This window comes from Eptatretus burgeri, chromosome 5 (genome assembly GCF_056783735.1).
Source record: "Eptatretus burgeri isolate ZD-2024b chromosome 5, Ebu_testis_v1, whole genome shotgun sequence".
Taxonomy (NCBI): domain Eukaryota; kingdom Metazoa; phylum Chordata; class Myxini; order Myxiniformes; family Myxinidae; genus Eptatretus; species Eptatretus burgeri.
In genome coordinates this window covers 57,242,800-57,258,428 of record NC_140965.1, presented here as the reverse complement: position 1 = coordinate 57,258,428, position 15,629 = coordinate 57,242,800, and the positions used below count along the sequence as shown (strand labels likewise).

The 15,629-nt window shown below is 42.2% G+C and overlaps 1 protein-coding gene and 1 long non-coding RNA gene across 7 annotated transcripts in view; one reads left to right on the top strand and one right to left on the bottom strand.

Annotated features, from left to right (window-relative positions):
• The window catches only part of LOC147026493 (palladin-like), a 264,027-nt gene extending 250,350 nt beyond the window's left edge, over nucleotides 1-13,677 (top strand). For 5 of the 6 annotated variants that reach the window (XM_085881959.1, XM_085881962.1, XM_085881961.1 and 2 more), the window contains one exon: nucleotides 11,112-13,677. In XM_085881959.1, the coding sequence (XP_085738085.1) occupies nucleotides 11,112-11,266 (155 nt within the window). In that variant the 3' untranslated portion in view covers nucleotides 11,267-13,677. Of the gene's footprint in view, nucleotides 1-8,829; nucleotides 9,426-11,111 lie in introns of those variants that run through there. The other variant, XM_085881960.1, reaches the window with a different exon arrangement.
• Nucleotides 709-15,328, bottom strand: LOC147026492 (uncharacterized). The gene is made up of 3 exons (XR_015058374.1): nucleotides 15,228-15,328; nucleotides 1,445-1,523; nucleotides 709-1,303 (listed from the first exon to the last, which is right to left on the bottom strand). It is a non-coding gene; the product is annotated as an uncharacterized LOC147026492 (long non-coding RNA).
• Nucleotides 15,329-15,629: the final 301 nt, after the last annotated feature.

Here is a 15,629-nt window from a genome sequence, read left to right as displayed (position 1 = left end):
TGAACCATGATCTGTACAGAGTGTTAGTACTGCCGAAACAGTTTATATGGCTATGGTTACAATCTTGGATAAGTCATTACTCAGACACAGGAATTGAGGGCCAGAATTTGGGATTTGGCTTGGATGCTGGTGACAGCTCGCCTACTCTTCATGAAGGACACCATTTGATCTTCAACGTCTACCAACTAATGCCGGCAGATGGGACGCCCAGTTTGACATCAATCCAAGGGACAGCACACACAATGATGAATCACCTTCCCGTGAAACACCAGGATGACAGTTTATAGCTGAGTCATGATTCAAAACCAGGCTTGACGTCTTAGAGGAGAATTTGCATACCTCTCGTCTATCCTGGAAGCCTCTCCAAATGTACTTGGCACAAAAGTTTACTTACAATCTCGGGGATTTTTTTTGTAACTTGCATAGTACCCACCCTATGGGTGATCTTGTTCCAAATATGAAACATGTTCTTCTGATGCATACCTTTATTTGGGCGGTGTGTACTGACAGCTCCATGTGGGCAAACAAAAAAAAGCCCATGAAGTTATGTGCATGAAGCAAAAACATACCTACTGCTTATAATTCAAAATACCTCACTGCACTGGAAAATGAGGGGACAGGAATACTGTGCTGTAAATGGTGGAGACTTGTATTACCCTACCCCACCTGGAGGCAGCGGTACACAATACACATTTACATCGAGAATTTGTGTCCTTCCCCCTCCCGCCAAGACCACCAGCAAAGATAAAAACTCCCCTATACATCAATTGGGATCATGCTGATCCTATGGAGCAAGTCTGGATGGAATCGGCCCACAACTGTAGGAGTAGTGGCTCCACAAACAAACAAACACGCAAACACCAGTCCGTGAATTACAGTAAGGACTAGATGACCCGTCAACCCATTGGGTTTCCGTTGTGACAGTGGTTGATGAAAAAAAAATCATTTCAAGAAAAAAAAGATAGTTCCAGTGAACTATACCATTGAGGTTGTTTGCATTGATCAAATACTCCCAAAGAGTACTCGACTGAATCAGGAGTTCATTTTTAAATATTTTTTTTCGTTGCCCGATTTGAGTGAAACAAGATTTCAATTTTATTTCCTGTTTATGGAAATTAATTTATGGGTACACAGCGCATTCAAAATGTACTCGGGAGAAGATACAAAAGGCCAACATTATTCTTCTTGTATATTTCAAGAAATAAATATAGATAATAAGTAAGCAAAGGTATGGACTGGTATCAAAGAGAATGTGCGCTCAGATCCAGCTGCAGGCAGTGGTAATGATTTGGATTCCAAGTTCCTGAAAACGAAACTAATCTCAGAGAAATGGACTAGTACTCAGACACCACAGTCGTTTCAACATCCGCACATTTAAACAAGTGCCCTGAATATTTATCCTCAATTCAACTCACAAAAATGTAATATTCCTTTTCTTACTTACCAGGAATGTAGTTCCAGGGAGCTTATGGGATGGCGCGTCGTCCGTCCGTCCACAAATACTTGCAAATTCTTCTCTGAAACTACACATCCGATGTCAATGAAACTTTACCACAACATTCATCACCTGTGATGTACCAAAACTTGTTCACGACATTAAAAAAAGAAATAGGGATCTGAGGGGGTATACGGAGGGAGTTTATGGGTGAGGAGGAGGGGGGTTGCTCCCTCCACAAAGAGATATTTGCTTTTTTTATGTACAATGTCAAGGCTCGTATCCGAGCGAACACACAGAACGTTTAACAAGGGGAGCAGGAGACTGGAGGGATGGGAGAGGGAAGCAGAAATCTTTGGAGAACAGACACAAGAGGAGATCTGTGGAACTGCGCAGGATGGAGCGGGGTACACTGGGTAAACGAGATGGACACTAAAGATAATTTCAGGAAGGAAAGCAGGGAATTTGAAGGAGGTGGGTTTGGGGTGGATTAATGGAGGTCGAAAAGATCATGGTTTTGGATGGGGGAAGATAAGAGATGGGGGTGAACAGCTATTTTGAAGACCTTGAGGGAAGAATGGGATTGAAGAGTGTGTAGGAGTTTGTTCCAAAGGTGAGAAAAAATAGGAATGAAAGAATGAAGGTGAGCAGTGATTCTTGATTTTGGTAGTTTTACAAGAAAGGGGTTGCTGGCAGAACTTGAGCACCCTGAGTAAATATGGGCAGGACAGATATCAGACAGAGCAGGGGGTGTGAGGCTGGAGAGGAGATGATAGAAGACAGAAAGTCCACCGAAATGCCTGCGGTGTGAGAGTGAGAGTCCCAAAGACAGCCTCATCGCAGGAGATACCAATGATCCTAAATGCCTTGGTTTTCACAGCATGAAGCCGAGAAAGGTGAGAGGCTAGAGCACTAGCCCAGATGAGAGAGCACTACTCCATAAGGCTGTGGATGAAAGCTTTGTACTTGGTCAGGAGTTCAGGTGTGCCAAGGAAGATCTTTGCACGACGGAGGATGTCTAATCGGTGACTGGCTTTGGAGGCCAGTTTTGAGATGTGGCTTTCCCAGGAAATATCATGACAGATAGTGAGGCCCAAAAGTTTGAAGGAAGGGGCAGAATCAAGAGGATTGTTCAGAAAGTAGATGGGGGGTTTTCCAGACAGTCCTTTTGGAGAAACATAGTGAGAGTGTGAGATTTGTCAGGATTGAAAGACATGTTCCAGGTGTTGGACCAGCTTGTGATTTTATACAGATTTCAGAGAGTGAAGAAGCTGCTGCTTGCCGACCTGAGGGATGACAGATGGTACGGCAGAGTGTGGAGTCATCAGCAAAGAGATAAAAGGATTTTCCAGGGAGTTGGAGAGATCCTTGATGAAAACGAGAAAAAGAACAGGGCCCAGAACACTGGATTGAGGAACTCCAGCCTGGACAGGGAGAGGGGATGAGAGAACTCCATTAAGGGCCCATGTTGGCTCTGACAGGAGAGGAGGTCTGCGAGCCATGAGTGCAGATGTCCTTGGATACCATAAGAAGAGAGTTTGATAAGCAAGGCGGGGTGACAGACCGTATCGAAAACGTGTAAGATATTTGCTTTCTTATTCGAAACTACACACACAATTTTTATGAAACTTGACCACAACCTTCATAACCTATGATCTACCAAAGTTTGTTCATGCCATTAAAAATTCCAGGTCTAAGGGGGTCTGTGGGGGGGGGGGGGGTTTGTCTCCAAAAATAGGTATTTGCTTTCTTCTCTGAAACAACATACATAATTTCGATGAAACTCAACCACTGCCTTTATCACCCATGATGTACCAAAGTTTGGTCATGGCATTAAAAAAAAATCCATAGGTATTTACTTTATTCTCCATTACATATTTAGAAAGTCATCCATGCCTACCAGTGGTTCCCTGGTTGGCTTATCCAGCCGCTATCAGGTGAGCGCCCAGGGGTATTACCCCTACGTTTATTAAAGAAGGAGAAGGCGCTTCCAACCAAAAGTAAAACAAGAAAAAGAGCAATCTACTGCACTAATTTGAGCAATAAGCAAGAACAGAGCTGGTCACAGGTGACACTTCAACCGCTTCACAGCAGGAGGTTTCCTTCGACCATCAGTCCCTGAGCCTCGGCACGTGTCCAGTTTTTATTCCGATACGACCCTCATTTCCGTTCATGTGCTGGTGCTTGAAGTCAAATAGAGGAATGCTTTTTTTTAATTTTATTTTTCAAACCTCAAGCAGTTTCTAGTGTTTGTTTGTAGTGTTTGTAGATCTGATCTATTTTGTAGTGAGTAAGGTAGAGTGTGGGTATGGATGGGGCAGTTTCGAAAATTGGCTTCGGATGGCAGAGAAGGTAATCCAGCACTGCCGACGAACAGTACCAAGCTTCTGCCCTGCCTTGACCATGACCCCGTCCTTAGCCAACTCTCTCCACTCTCCAACCATCCCCGCCTTATTGATATCACTCCTCACACAATCTTCCCCTCTCAACCACAATGTACCTATTTTCCGTCGACCTTGCTCCATCAAGTGTCCAGCCCACTTTCATCAGTGTTTTTTGTTGTCAATCTCCCCATCAAGCACATCTGTTCATCAATTCCATCCCTCAGTTCATCCTTCCTCCTTCTATCCATGCTCTTCACTCCTGCAATAGCCTGTTTTTGGCTTAATGGTTGAGGTGGCTGACTTAAGATCTTGGGGTCTTCAGTATGAGCCCCTGTCCTGCTGCAACCAGCAGCCACAGCCTGCATACGAAACAACAACTGCCGCCATCCTCCTGACCCAATTGTTCTCGCAAACCTGCAACATCTGTTGTTTCTGTCAATGCCACCACATTGAGACTGCAAAGGTAGGCTGGCAACACACAATAACCAAAATTCTTCCTTTAAACTATCTTGATATCTCCCTGTCTGCGAAATTTTATTCCATCAAAACAAATTCAAAATCAGTGTGAAAAGTTGACATTGCAGAAGTGGTGTACTCACCCTCTTATTCCATGCACCACTAAGCCAAGGTAATCAGGTGTATGTTCAATCAGGTGTATGTAGCTGCCATGTAATTCTTCCACTCCGAGTCTGTGAGGTCATTGGTTCAAACCCCATCCGAGTCATTCCAAAGATTTTAGAAATAGCATGTGCTGCTTCCTTAGTTGACAGTCAGCATTTAAAAGGATAGAGAATGGACAAACAATGCTGGCAAGGCAATGGCAGACCACCCAGTATAACCCTTGGCAAGAAACTACTTTGCCTGCTGTTGCTTTCATTGAGGTTCACAGGGGTCATACTGGTTTTTATTAAGAGCATTCTAAAATCACTTTCCATACAGCATATGCGATTGTTCAAGCAAACCGTGCAGTACCCCCTCTTTCTGTAAATAGATGTGATCATGTGACCCCTTTCAGGCATCTATTTATTATGCTCACACGGAGTAGGGAGGGGAAGGGAAGGAAGAAATTGAAAATGCCAATATTGAGTAAAGGAACACAAGGGATGAAGATAGGAATGTAGGATCTCTTTGTTGTGTATGCATAGATAGGGAGTAAATTGAGGAAAGAAGAGAATGTATGATGGGAGGAGAAGGTAGGAGGTGAGTGGAGTTTAAGAGAGAAGGGAAGGAAGATTGGAAGGATATAGGAGTGTGGGGATAGACGAGAAGGGAAGGAGCAGAGAAAGGAGAGGGTTGAGAATAATTCTGCCATGTTGGTGTACAAAATAAGAAGGTGACTCCAAAGGTGAAGGACAACATGGTAGCAGAGTTTCTGAGTGGAAACAGAAGGGATGGGAATATTGGACAGGAAATCAAGGGAACAAGGGAAGAGACTTTTGTGAGATATGTCTGTGAGGGGGTCGGTGAGTTGCCCATGTCGACACCCCAAAAATAATTTACGAGATGATGACATCATTGGCATCCAGGTTGGGAAAAATCCATCCATTGGGACCATACTCTGTGCAGAGCATTGGTGTTGCCTCAGCAGTCTTCTTGGCTATTGGGCACAATCCCAGACAGGTTGCCACTCTGATGCGGTATACCAGCAAGCTGGCACTCATTTTGCCAACCTTGGAAGGATGACAGGCAGTGTCAACCCCACCTGGTATTAATTCAACAGCCAAGTGGGATTTGAACTCAGGATGCTGGGATCCCAAGCCCACCACCCTAACCATAAAGCCAACACCAAGCATATTGGGAACAATAGAGTTAAACAAGTCAGAAAAACATTTTATAAAAATGAAAAACATGCAGGGATGGAATCCACAAAAAATAACCAAACAAGAGAAAGAGCAATCGGTGATTGTAGACCCTCACCAGGACTTGTTTTGTGTAGTTTTGGAGAGTGTATTTTGTGTAGTGTTTGTGTACTGGTGTGTTACGCAATTAATAAGATGCATAACGAGAACTGCCACTTTATAACTGCTGGCAGTGATGACCGGGTACCAAAGCGTCCCACTTTGATGCAACCCCGCTTGGATCGGACACCTGGCCCTGACCCATTACTTTATTATTGTTCAATTGAATATAGAATGGGATTAAATAAATTCAATTCAAATCAAATGGAAGACCAAATAGGTACAGTCCTTTGGAGTGCATTGGAGTAATCAGAAGGAACGCAAACAAGTAAGAAGCAAAGATGAAGTCATCAGCATGAACAAAGATAGGATTCACATTTCAGCTGCTACTCCTCTACTCTCAAACCCATCCAGGCACAGCAAAGTGAGCCTTATTCATAATAAAATAAAAAGAACCCATATCAAAAATTTAAATAATTCTGGCTGCAAGACCATGCATCGTATCAGGTTGAAATTCAAAACACGTATTCTCCATCACTGCTGGATCATAATTGTGAAATTTCACGTCGATTGATTAAGTGGTTCAAGCGAAAGAATTTTTTTTCGCTCAATCTAATATGACTGCCACTCCATATGGCATCAATTAATTATTCATGAATACCCTGGTATCCCCAAGGCGTGTGGAACATTTGTGTGAAATTTCCCCTCGATCTGTCCAGCTGTTCTGGAGGAGAAGATTTTTATTGTTTTTTGGGTAAATCCAATATGGTTGCCAAACCATGTGACTTATGACATCATACTTGTAAACCTTTTGTTCCTCATGGATAGGCGTCAAACGTGTAAAGTTTGGTCTCAATCTGTTCAGCCACTTTGGAGAAGAAAATTTTTGAAAGTTTTTTTTTTTAAACAATATGGCAACCAAATCACAAGACCAATGATGTCATCAAATTTTTTCTGTGGGCCATTTTTTCCCGAGATGGCCCTCAAAATTTTTCTTATTGATTAGATGTAGTGTTCTACACATGCAATTATGATGTCCTAACAAAGGCACCTATGATGTCATTTTTAAAAAAAATCACACTCATTCTCCATGAAGAGGACTTGCTATGTGCCAAGTTTCAAGTTTTTTCCCTGGTGTGCTTTCAGAGATACAGAAGTCCAAAGTTTTTTTTCAGTTTTTCCAATATGGCTGCCAACGTGACATATAACGTCATAATTACAATTGCAACATTCTCCATGAGTAGTCGCAACTATGGTGAAAATTTCATCTCAATCTGACAAGCGGTTGCAGAGAAAAACATGAAAGTTCTGTGCAGACAAACAGACAGAGATGGACAAACAAACAAACGGACCCAAACACAATACCCTCTCCTTTGGCGATGGTCATAAAATTCACATTTACACCAACCCACACTACAAATCTTCAATACCTTGAACAGAGACATCTTTATACAATTGTTACTATTGCCACCTCTAACAAAAATGGTATTGTTATCACGCTTATTATATCATCATAACACCCTTTGGGCAAGAGCACCTACTCATCTGACAAAATAATGCGGAGTTTGCACACTTACCTTTTAGCTGTCTACTCGGGGTTCAATTCTCGACCCGACTACAAACTTAGATTGGTGCTTCATAGACTGGGCATTGCCTTACAAAGTGTGCCATCACTCAGATGGATGTTAAGCTGTGGACACATCTTCCAGCATTAGCTGGTGGATGTTGAAGATTTCATTGTATTATTTTATGAAGAGGAAGCATATTCTTGGTAGTACCCTAGCTAAATTCTAAATTCCTGTCCTGATTAGCTTTCCAAAGTCCAAGCCCTGAATTAAAGCTCTGGCAACCCATCACTCAGCAAGAATCAATGCCCCATGACAAAGTCTGAAACATAGCCAAGATAAACAACATATCCGTGAATGTCGAAAATATTTTTTACGTGGCCAAACTAGCCATGTTTTGAGATTGGCAGTGTTTCCACAATCAGAGATGAACTGAATTGGACAACAGTGAAATGGAGCTTTCACTATTTCTTTGGATGAACTTTGTGTTTACAAAATGTAGGCTCATGTAAAAAAGTGTTGAAAGTGGGGCAATGGGAGTAATAGGTGGATACAACAACCAAGGGAATTAACAAACAGGAAAAGAGGAGAGAGAGAGAGAGAGAGAGAGAGAGAGAGAGAGAGAGAGAGAGAGAGAGAGAGAGAGAGAGAGAGGGAGAGAGAGAGAGAGAGAGAGAGAGAGAGAGAGAGAGAGAGAGAGAGAGAGAGAGAGAGAGAGAGAGGAAGAAAACACATGACCTGCAAATAAGAAGTTTGAATGAGGTAGGGTCAATGGGGGTAGAAAAGATTATGGGTCGAGATGGAGGAAGACATAAGATGGTGACGCACCACCTCCTCGATTTCCTGTAAATAAGGGTGAGATTGAATCACCCCTGGAAGGCCATTCCACAAATTGAAGAGGAAAAATAAGGAACAAAAGAATTGTGCATCAAGCCTGCATTTTGGAGGTTTCCCAGAAGGGGGTTACTGGAAGAACTAATTGTGTGTCCTGGAGTATCTGGAGAGGGTTAGAAGACTGAGCGAGCAGTAAAGAACAAGGAGGGCACCCACGTGTCTGCAAAGTTGATAGCAACATGTCTCACACTTTGGCCTTATCATGAGCTTCTGTGTGGAAACTGAAGAGGCAAGGTGTATTCAAAGTCATTAATATACACATTCTACACCACACAGCCAAATGCTGATGAATACTGTGAACCATTAACTTTGACTGAATGTAATACTTGCTTTTAGGCCTCACTATCAGATCTTTTTTGGGCAAACCACATATCTATGTTAGCCTCCAAAGCCATTCACCGACTGAGCATCCTCCATTGTGCAAAGTATTTCCATGGCACATCTGAACTCTTACCCACTGACAAAGCCTTCATTCATAGCTTGATGGAGTACTGCTATCCCATCTGGGCTGGAAGCCTTGCCTCACACCTTACTCAGATTGACGATGTGGAAACCAAGGCCTTCAAAATCATTGCAATCCCTCACAATGAGCAATGAGGCTGAGTCTATGGACCTGTTACTTTAACATGGCAAACTTTACCCCCCCCCCCCAGGGTTTCTTCAGGGTGAACATGGCCCAGGTAATAATTATACAGTTTGAACCATAGTATTCGAGAGTTGTACTCTCATATACTACAGTAGTCTGCAGAGAAATACTACAGGAAAGGAATGTTCGTTTTTCCTGGGGTCTGCTGGAAACTCTCTTCTGATGAAACTCCAAAGATCCAGAATCACTGCTCACTTCGACTCGTGCCGGCTGTGGAACCAACTTCATCAGTCTGTTTAATCACATTCTCCCTCCAGTGCTTCAAGACAACTGTTCAACACCGTGTCACTCTCCCACCTCCCATCCAAAACCATGATCTTTTCTTCCTCCATTAACCCCCCACAAGCCTATGTCTTTCTGAGTTTCCAGTTTTTCCTTTCACTTCTGTGATTGAGAGTTTTCAGCTCTATCCATCTTGTTCACCCCTTGTGTTCTTCCCTTGCTTTTTTTTTCCCCCACATCTCTTATTTGTCCAACTCTTCCTCTATTTTGTCCCTGCTCCCTGCTGTCAGTGTGTTCCTCCACCTTCTCCTTTATTTCTAGTGTTCTTTTCATTATATTGCATCTTGTTCCATTCTGTGTTATAGCTCCTCCACACTGTAGCCCCCCCCCCACCAAAAAAATCTTTCGTGTTTGGGAAAAGAAACTTGGTGCAAATTGTTGTGCAAAAGATCATGTAAAAAGTTTCATCAGTCATCAATTAAATTTTTCATGCAGGCAAATTTTCTCACTCTCCTCATACATACATAGTGCAGTGAAGTCGCTTTATGAGATCACTGAACAGAACCTACAATGCTAAATATGTACTGCAAAGAAAACATGCAGCAAACATCCAATTTGATTTTCCGAGTGTCTGCACATTTCGTACAAAACAGTACATGGAGTGGCTCACGTAGGTGCGGAACGACGAAGCAGCAGCCACGTTATATGGATATGCCAAGAATATCCTAGCAACAGAACAAAATGTATTTCTGCAAATTGAAAAACCATGGTAAGTAATTACATAGATTGGCATTGGTAAGGCCAAGACAGAAGGACTGCTGACTAAAAGTAAGTGGAATAATTCAAACAATTATTTTGATAGAGCAGATGGATTTGATGGAATGAGATGCACAGCCGAACATAGCCAAAAAAATGGTAGCTTTGAGAATCCCCCCCGTGTTAACGATAAAATACAAAAATCGGGGCAATTTCCCCTGCCCCCACCTTGTGGAACCTGGGAAACACTGGTAGGCATGGATGACCCACAAAATATGTAAATTAGCCGATGGTTTGAGCAAACTCGTGAAAGCACTGTGCAGTGATGATTCCTTCCAAGTTATATCTAAATCGGGTGATTACTTTTTGAGTAGAAGTCAAAAGTAGCATAATGACCTTTGACCTTTAACTTGACTGATGTAATATGCAATTTTTTGATGGGATTTGCAAGGCATCAGGAGGCCTTGGTCCTGATAAGTTCTACAAAGTTTGGTGGAAATAGGACGGTTCGTTTTAGCATCACTGATGATGAAGGTTGTGGGTAAGTTTCATTGAAATCGTGTGTGTAGTTCTGGAGAAGAAGATCCGAGTGCTTACTGACTTACTGACTGACGGACACCGCGCGATGCTCATACCTCACCTGAACTATGTTCCAGGTGAGCTAAAAATGGTTCTGGCACATATAACCACCAGGCATTGGAGAAACCAAGAAGGAAAGAAGCACATGAATATGGTGAATATTGCTGTAAATTGACTTCCTTAGGCTCATGAAAGTGCAACAGCTGAAGCCGAACAGTATAGTCCGAGATACATTCGGCACAAGGTGGTGTGTAGTAAAGTTGAAGGAAGTCTCTTGGACAGAACTAAATTCTCTACATCAACATTGATATGTGCGATCACTTTTTAAGCTGAAGAAGGCAAGTCAAGTATTATTAAGCCAAACACTGCCAAATGCTGTTTAGCCAATTGCCATTCGAATGTTTCAACCAAAGACAAGTGGAAATATATTAAGCCGTACGAGAGTTTCATACTGTTGAGCCAATGTCGTTTCACCAAACACTGTTTGTCTTATTGAATTTGACGGAACTGAAGTGTTGTTTAGCTTCACAAGGTTCTTCTTATTGGATGTTTGTTTCAATGGGACTCTGCCTTATTGTCATTTTGCTTGTGATAGAACTTCATTTTAAATGTAGTTTACCCATGAGACAGTTGCATTCAATTGGTGTACGGTGTTGCCAGGTTGTTTGAACAATACGTTCTTTGCCGGGTGATCCATGTCCATGATGTTGCCTCCCTCGATGTGCATTGCAGCAGCTCAGTGGCACCACCAGATTCCACAAACACGACGTGTCCGGCCATCCTCCGGCCGCTATGCTGTACTGACTGACCAGGGTCTGGATGTTCGCTCTGCGTTCATGACGGACCACACCTCTCAAGCCGGCTTAGTGGAAAGTGATGAGCTATGAACTCAATGCCGTCTCTCCTGGCACATCTGCTACAACACCTGATGCATCGCCGCCACCGAAGCACTGATGAAATGGCCGCTCACATGATGCAATAAAAATACAAACAAATAATTATACACAGTACTAAAAGCCCAATCACGTTTCTCACCCAAAATTGTTGGAACGACCAATCACCTCTCACGTAATCAATCATCCCAGCTGTGACTTGGAATTTAACATACTGAGTCTTGGGGTAGCATTCTTGGTTGCTATATGCAGCTTCCTCTAACTAGAAGGGCCGAGTGGTGACTCAAAATAAATATATTTCAAAAGAATATGCCATGTCCACTAAGTGATCACGTACTGCATGTTTGTGGTTTTGTGGAATGCCGTTTGGCTTCACCATAGCAAAGAGTGTTTTTTCCATTATCTTTCGAAGCCTTTGATGTAATAATTTGCCAGAAGTAAGCGTACTGTAGAAATTCCTTGCCTACATCTGGCCAAGGTTTTACGTAGTTTGGTAATCCGTAGCCGCCTCAGCCTTGGTTCGATGTGAGCAGGTACGACACTCAGACAGATCGATCATAAGCAATGAACTGTGACTGAGGGTTTGTCGGAATCCAGAGCTGATGAAATGCTTGGAGTGAAGGGACTTGAGAAATGTTGGCACAACCTATAACCAAGCGACAACAGGCATTACAACTCTGTGCCACTTCATCATGCTGTGCTGTCCACTGAAACACACTGCCTTCTGAGCAACACCTCAAGCCCAAGAAGCTGGATTTTATTTTTTTTTGATGTGATGAATTTTCTGAAATAGCTCTGTATGACAACACGACCTTATTGTAACTCAACGAGCTTTATCTGCAAGGTGAGAAATCATTGCTAATTCATTTTGTTCGCAAGAGCAACTTGTAAGAACTTGGTATCAGAGTGCAGGCATTCACAGCACTTTTCCGAGCACAACTACCGAGACAAAAACACTATCTAATGTATTTGATACTGGTCTGTCCACATAACATGCATGCTGTTTATGCTCAACACACTGCAAACTCATCAATGTACAGAAACCATTTTCGCTTGTAAATGGAATGTGACGGATTATCTATGTCGACATAAAACTGCCGAGGCGGTTAACTTGGCTTTGGAATGTACCACCTGACCTAGCCACACCACTACTTACTGAAGAACATTGAGAGGGCCGATTTTAACTACACAGCCTTACCAATGTGCTACCGCTCTTCTATTTCATAACTGTGCAACTGATAGCAACATAAGTGCAACATAAGAACACCGGCACTTTGGCCAAATCCCAAGTTCCTGCTCAAACCTAAAAAGGGAACTGCGTCAGCAGCACAGCCGCGACCCTAGCATATCATGCTACCCGCAGCCATGTGATGTGTACAAAAAAAGAAGACGGCAACACAATCACGTTTAAAAAAATCCACACTTTTCAACAGGTGAAATTTTGTTCCGAAGACTTCAACCAATCGGTCAAATTGGCCACGCGATAATCTTAACCAGTCATTTAGTATCACGTGTCGTTTTTCATCGCAGTGATGAGTTGTGTCCAGACGGTCTAAAAGTCTTGCAATTGGTGTGAATATATTGCTGACAAACAAATTTTTATGGGAAGTCCATGAGATACCCTGAGCAAGAAAGTGTGAAAATTTGTAGTCACGGTAGACATGAACCACAGCACAAAATCAAATGTACTTGCGCTATTTATATTATCATATAGAAGCCTTTTTCTGCCTTTAACGCAATTCACTGCCTTTGAATTATGATGCAATATAAGTGTTGTACGATTAGACGTTCTCCATTAAAATAACATACTTAACGCATTGTATTTCGTTTGGAATACATCCAACTAACATCATGCTACCTGTAGGTCATACGTTTTGCACATTATTAATGTGAAAATGAATTGTGAATTGGCATGACAGCCATTGCGGTGAGTCTCTGAATCCGGAGAGAAAACGTCCCGAGAAGGAAAAGAGACTGCTCTAATGCAGTGAGGGTTTGATGGACACTCTGTCAGTCTGACTTGATGTAGGGGTCAGCGATCTGAATTGTAATTTCTGGTCTCAAAGGTTGATGGAGTATTAAATGCCACAATTAACTGCTTTACCATATACAGTAGCTATGGCTTTCGCGATGGAGATGTGAATGCTTTCTAATCTTAGGATGTGGGGGAAGATCTCCAGTCGATTTGTTGAGTTTAGGAATAGGTGAATTGCAGGACTGTGTCCATGTACACATGCTCATTTATGCATTTCCTCCGAGAGCTTGTTCTATACTTGCCATTATAACAATTATCATTATCAGCATCACATGTACTTTGTTTGTCGAGGAATGTGACAGCTCATTTGCAGCGTTTGTTAGCCATTTTAAATATTTGATAATGCAATAAATAGTGCACAATTTTAGGATTATTTGCGTAATTATATTTTGCACCAGCTATGGTTTCAGGATGTGGAAGAGAGTTGTGGCCTGACAAGTCAAATGTGCCACCTGATGAGGGATATAAGCCTGGTGTTGGCTTAGCGGTTAGGGTGGCTGGCTTGGGACCTTAGGGTCCTGAGATTGAGCCCCTGTTCGCTGTTGAATTAACACCAGGTGGGGTTGACTCAGCCTGTCATCCTTCTGAGGTTGGCGAAATGAGTACCAGTGTACCGGGGTAATAACCATTAGGGGTAACCTGTCAAGGACTGTACTCCTTGCCAATTAAACTGCCTTGTCAACCCGATGTACCTTATGGTGTGAAAGGGATAGTATTATTATTATCAATGGGGGATAGTTAGAGAGGCTACATACTCAAGCACAATTTTCCATAAAATTTGTACCCATAATCCCATAACACATTTATTTATTGTAAAGAACATGCACAGAGTTTGTTTTTTTGCTCACCTGGAACGTAGTTCCAGGGAGCTTATGGGATGGCGCTTCGTCCATCCGTCAGTCCATCCCTCCATCCCTCCATCCACAAATACTTGCAACTTCTTCTCTGAAACTACACATACGATTTTTATGAAACTTTACCACAACGTTCATCACTATGTATATACCAAAGTTTGTTCATGGCATTTAAAAAATCGGCCCCAAAGGGAGACTATGGGGGTTGCCCCCAAAAATAGGTATTTGCCTTCTTCTCAGAAACTACACTTGCAATTTCGATGAAACTTGACCACAATCTTTATCACCCATGATGTAGTAAAGTTTGTTCATGGCATTAAAAATAAAATCCATAGGTTTTTACTTTCTTCTCCGTTACATATATTATGGGTCATCCACGCCTACCAGTGGTTCCATGGTTATCTTATCCAGCTGCTACTCAGTGAGTGTCCAAGGGTATTGTCCCTATGTTTTTATGCAGATTTGAGGCTCGTGGAGAAGCTAAAACACAAAACAAATCATGACACAACCAAGCAAAATGAACAGCAGAAGGAGAAGGGGAACACACAACAGTGAGGTTGAGAGACAAAATAGAGAGGAACTTCAAAGATCAGGGATGTGAAGAACAATGAGGACTAGGGGAGGACACAAAGTGTGGACAAGATGCATACAGAAGCAAACTTTCAGGAAAGAAAATAGGAGAGTTGAAAAGAAATTCCGGTTCTCGGTTTGGAGCGTTGACAGGTCTCCTTCATGGCTCCCTGCTGACAATCTCAAAGTTAAGTTTCCGGTCGTTATTTGTCCCGTTTTAACTGTTTATTTTCTCACCTACATGTTACTGTATGTTCCAAGTTCGGCTTTGTTTCAAAAATCGTGCTATTTTGTGAGATTTCGTCAAACTTGTCCAACTGGGTGCTTGAGGCCTATCCTTGAGGCTTGAGGCCTACCCTTTGTTCCTCTCGGTGTACGATCGTGTTTATTTGTTTTTTCCTCCCCATTATCTTCAATTTCTATCTTTCCCACTTTCTTTATGTCCCCCATCCCAACTAATTACTCTATTTCTTATCTAAAAAAAAAAAAACGCTACCTTTCTCCGATTCTTCGTCTTCTTCTTCTTCATCTCCTCTTCTTCTTCCTCCTCTTATTCTTCCTCGATTTTTTCTACAACACTTCCATGGCCTAATTTGTTGAAAACTCTCTCAAACATTAATAATAATAACAAAAACGATCTCTTATAATGCTTCATCTTCCTCTTTCACATGTGTGGTACTCTTTACTGTATCATAATGCACTACTCTTCTGCTATTTAAACAGACTGCTCTCAATTCGACCTTTCCTTCATACCTTGCCTAAAAAATCCAACTGTGACAGCGTTTCTTCTCTCCATTCTCTGAATTCGCCTTTATTGCATCCCTCAAGAAATGTGTTTAATCGCATAACTGACCTAAAACTTAAAAAAAAAAAACTCAGTTTCCTATGAATGTTCGCT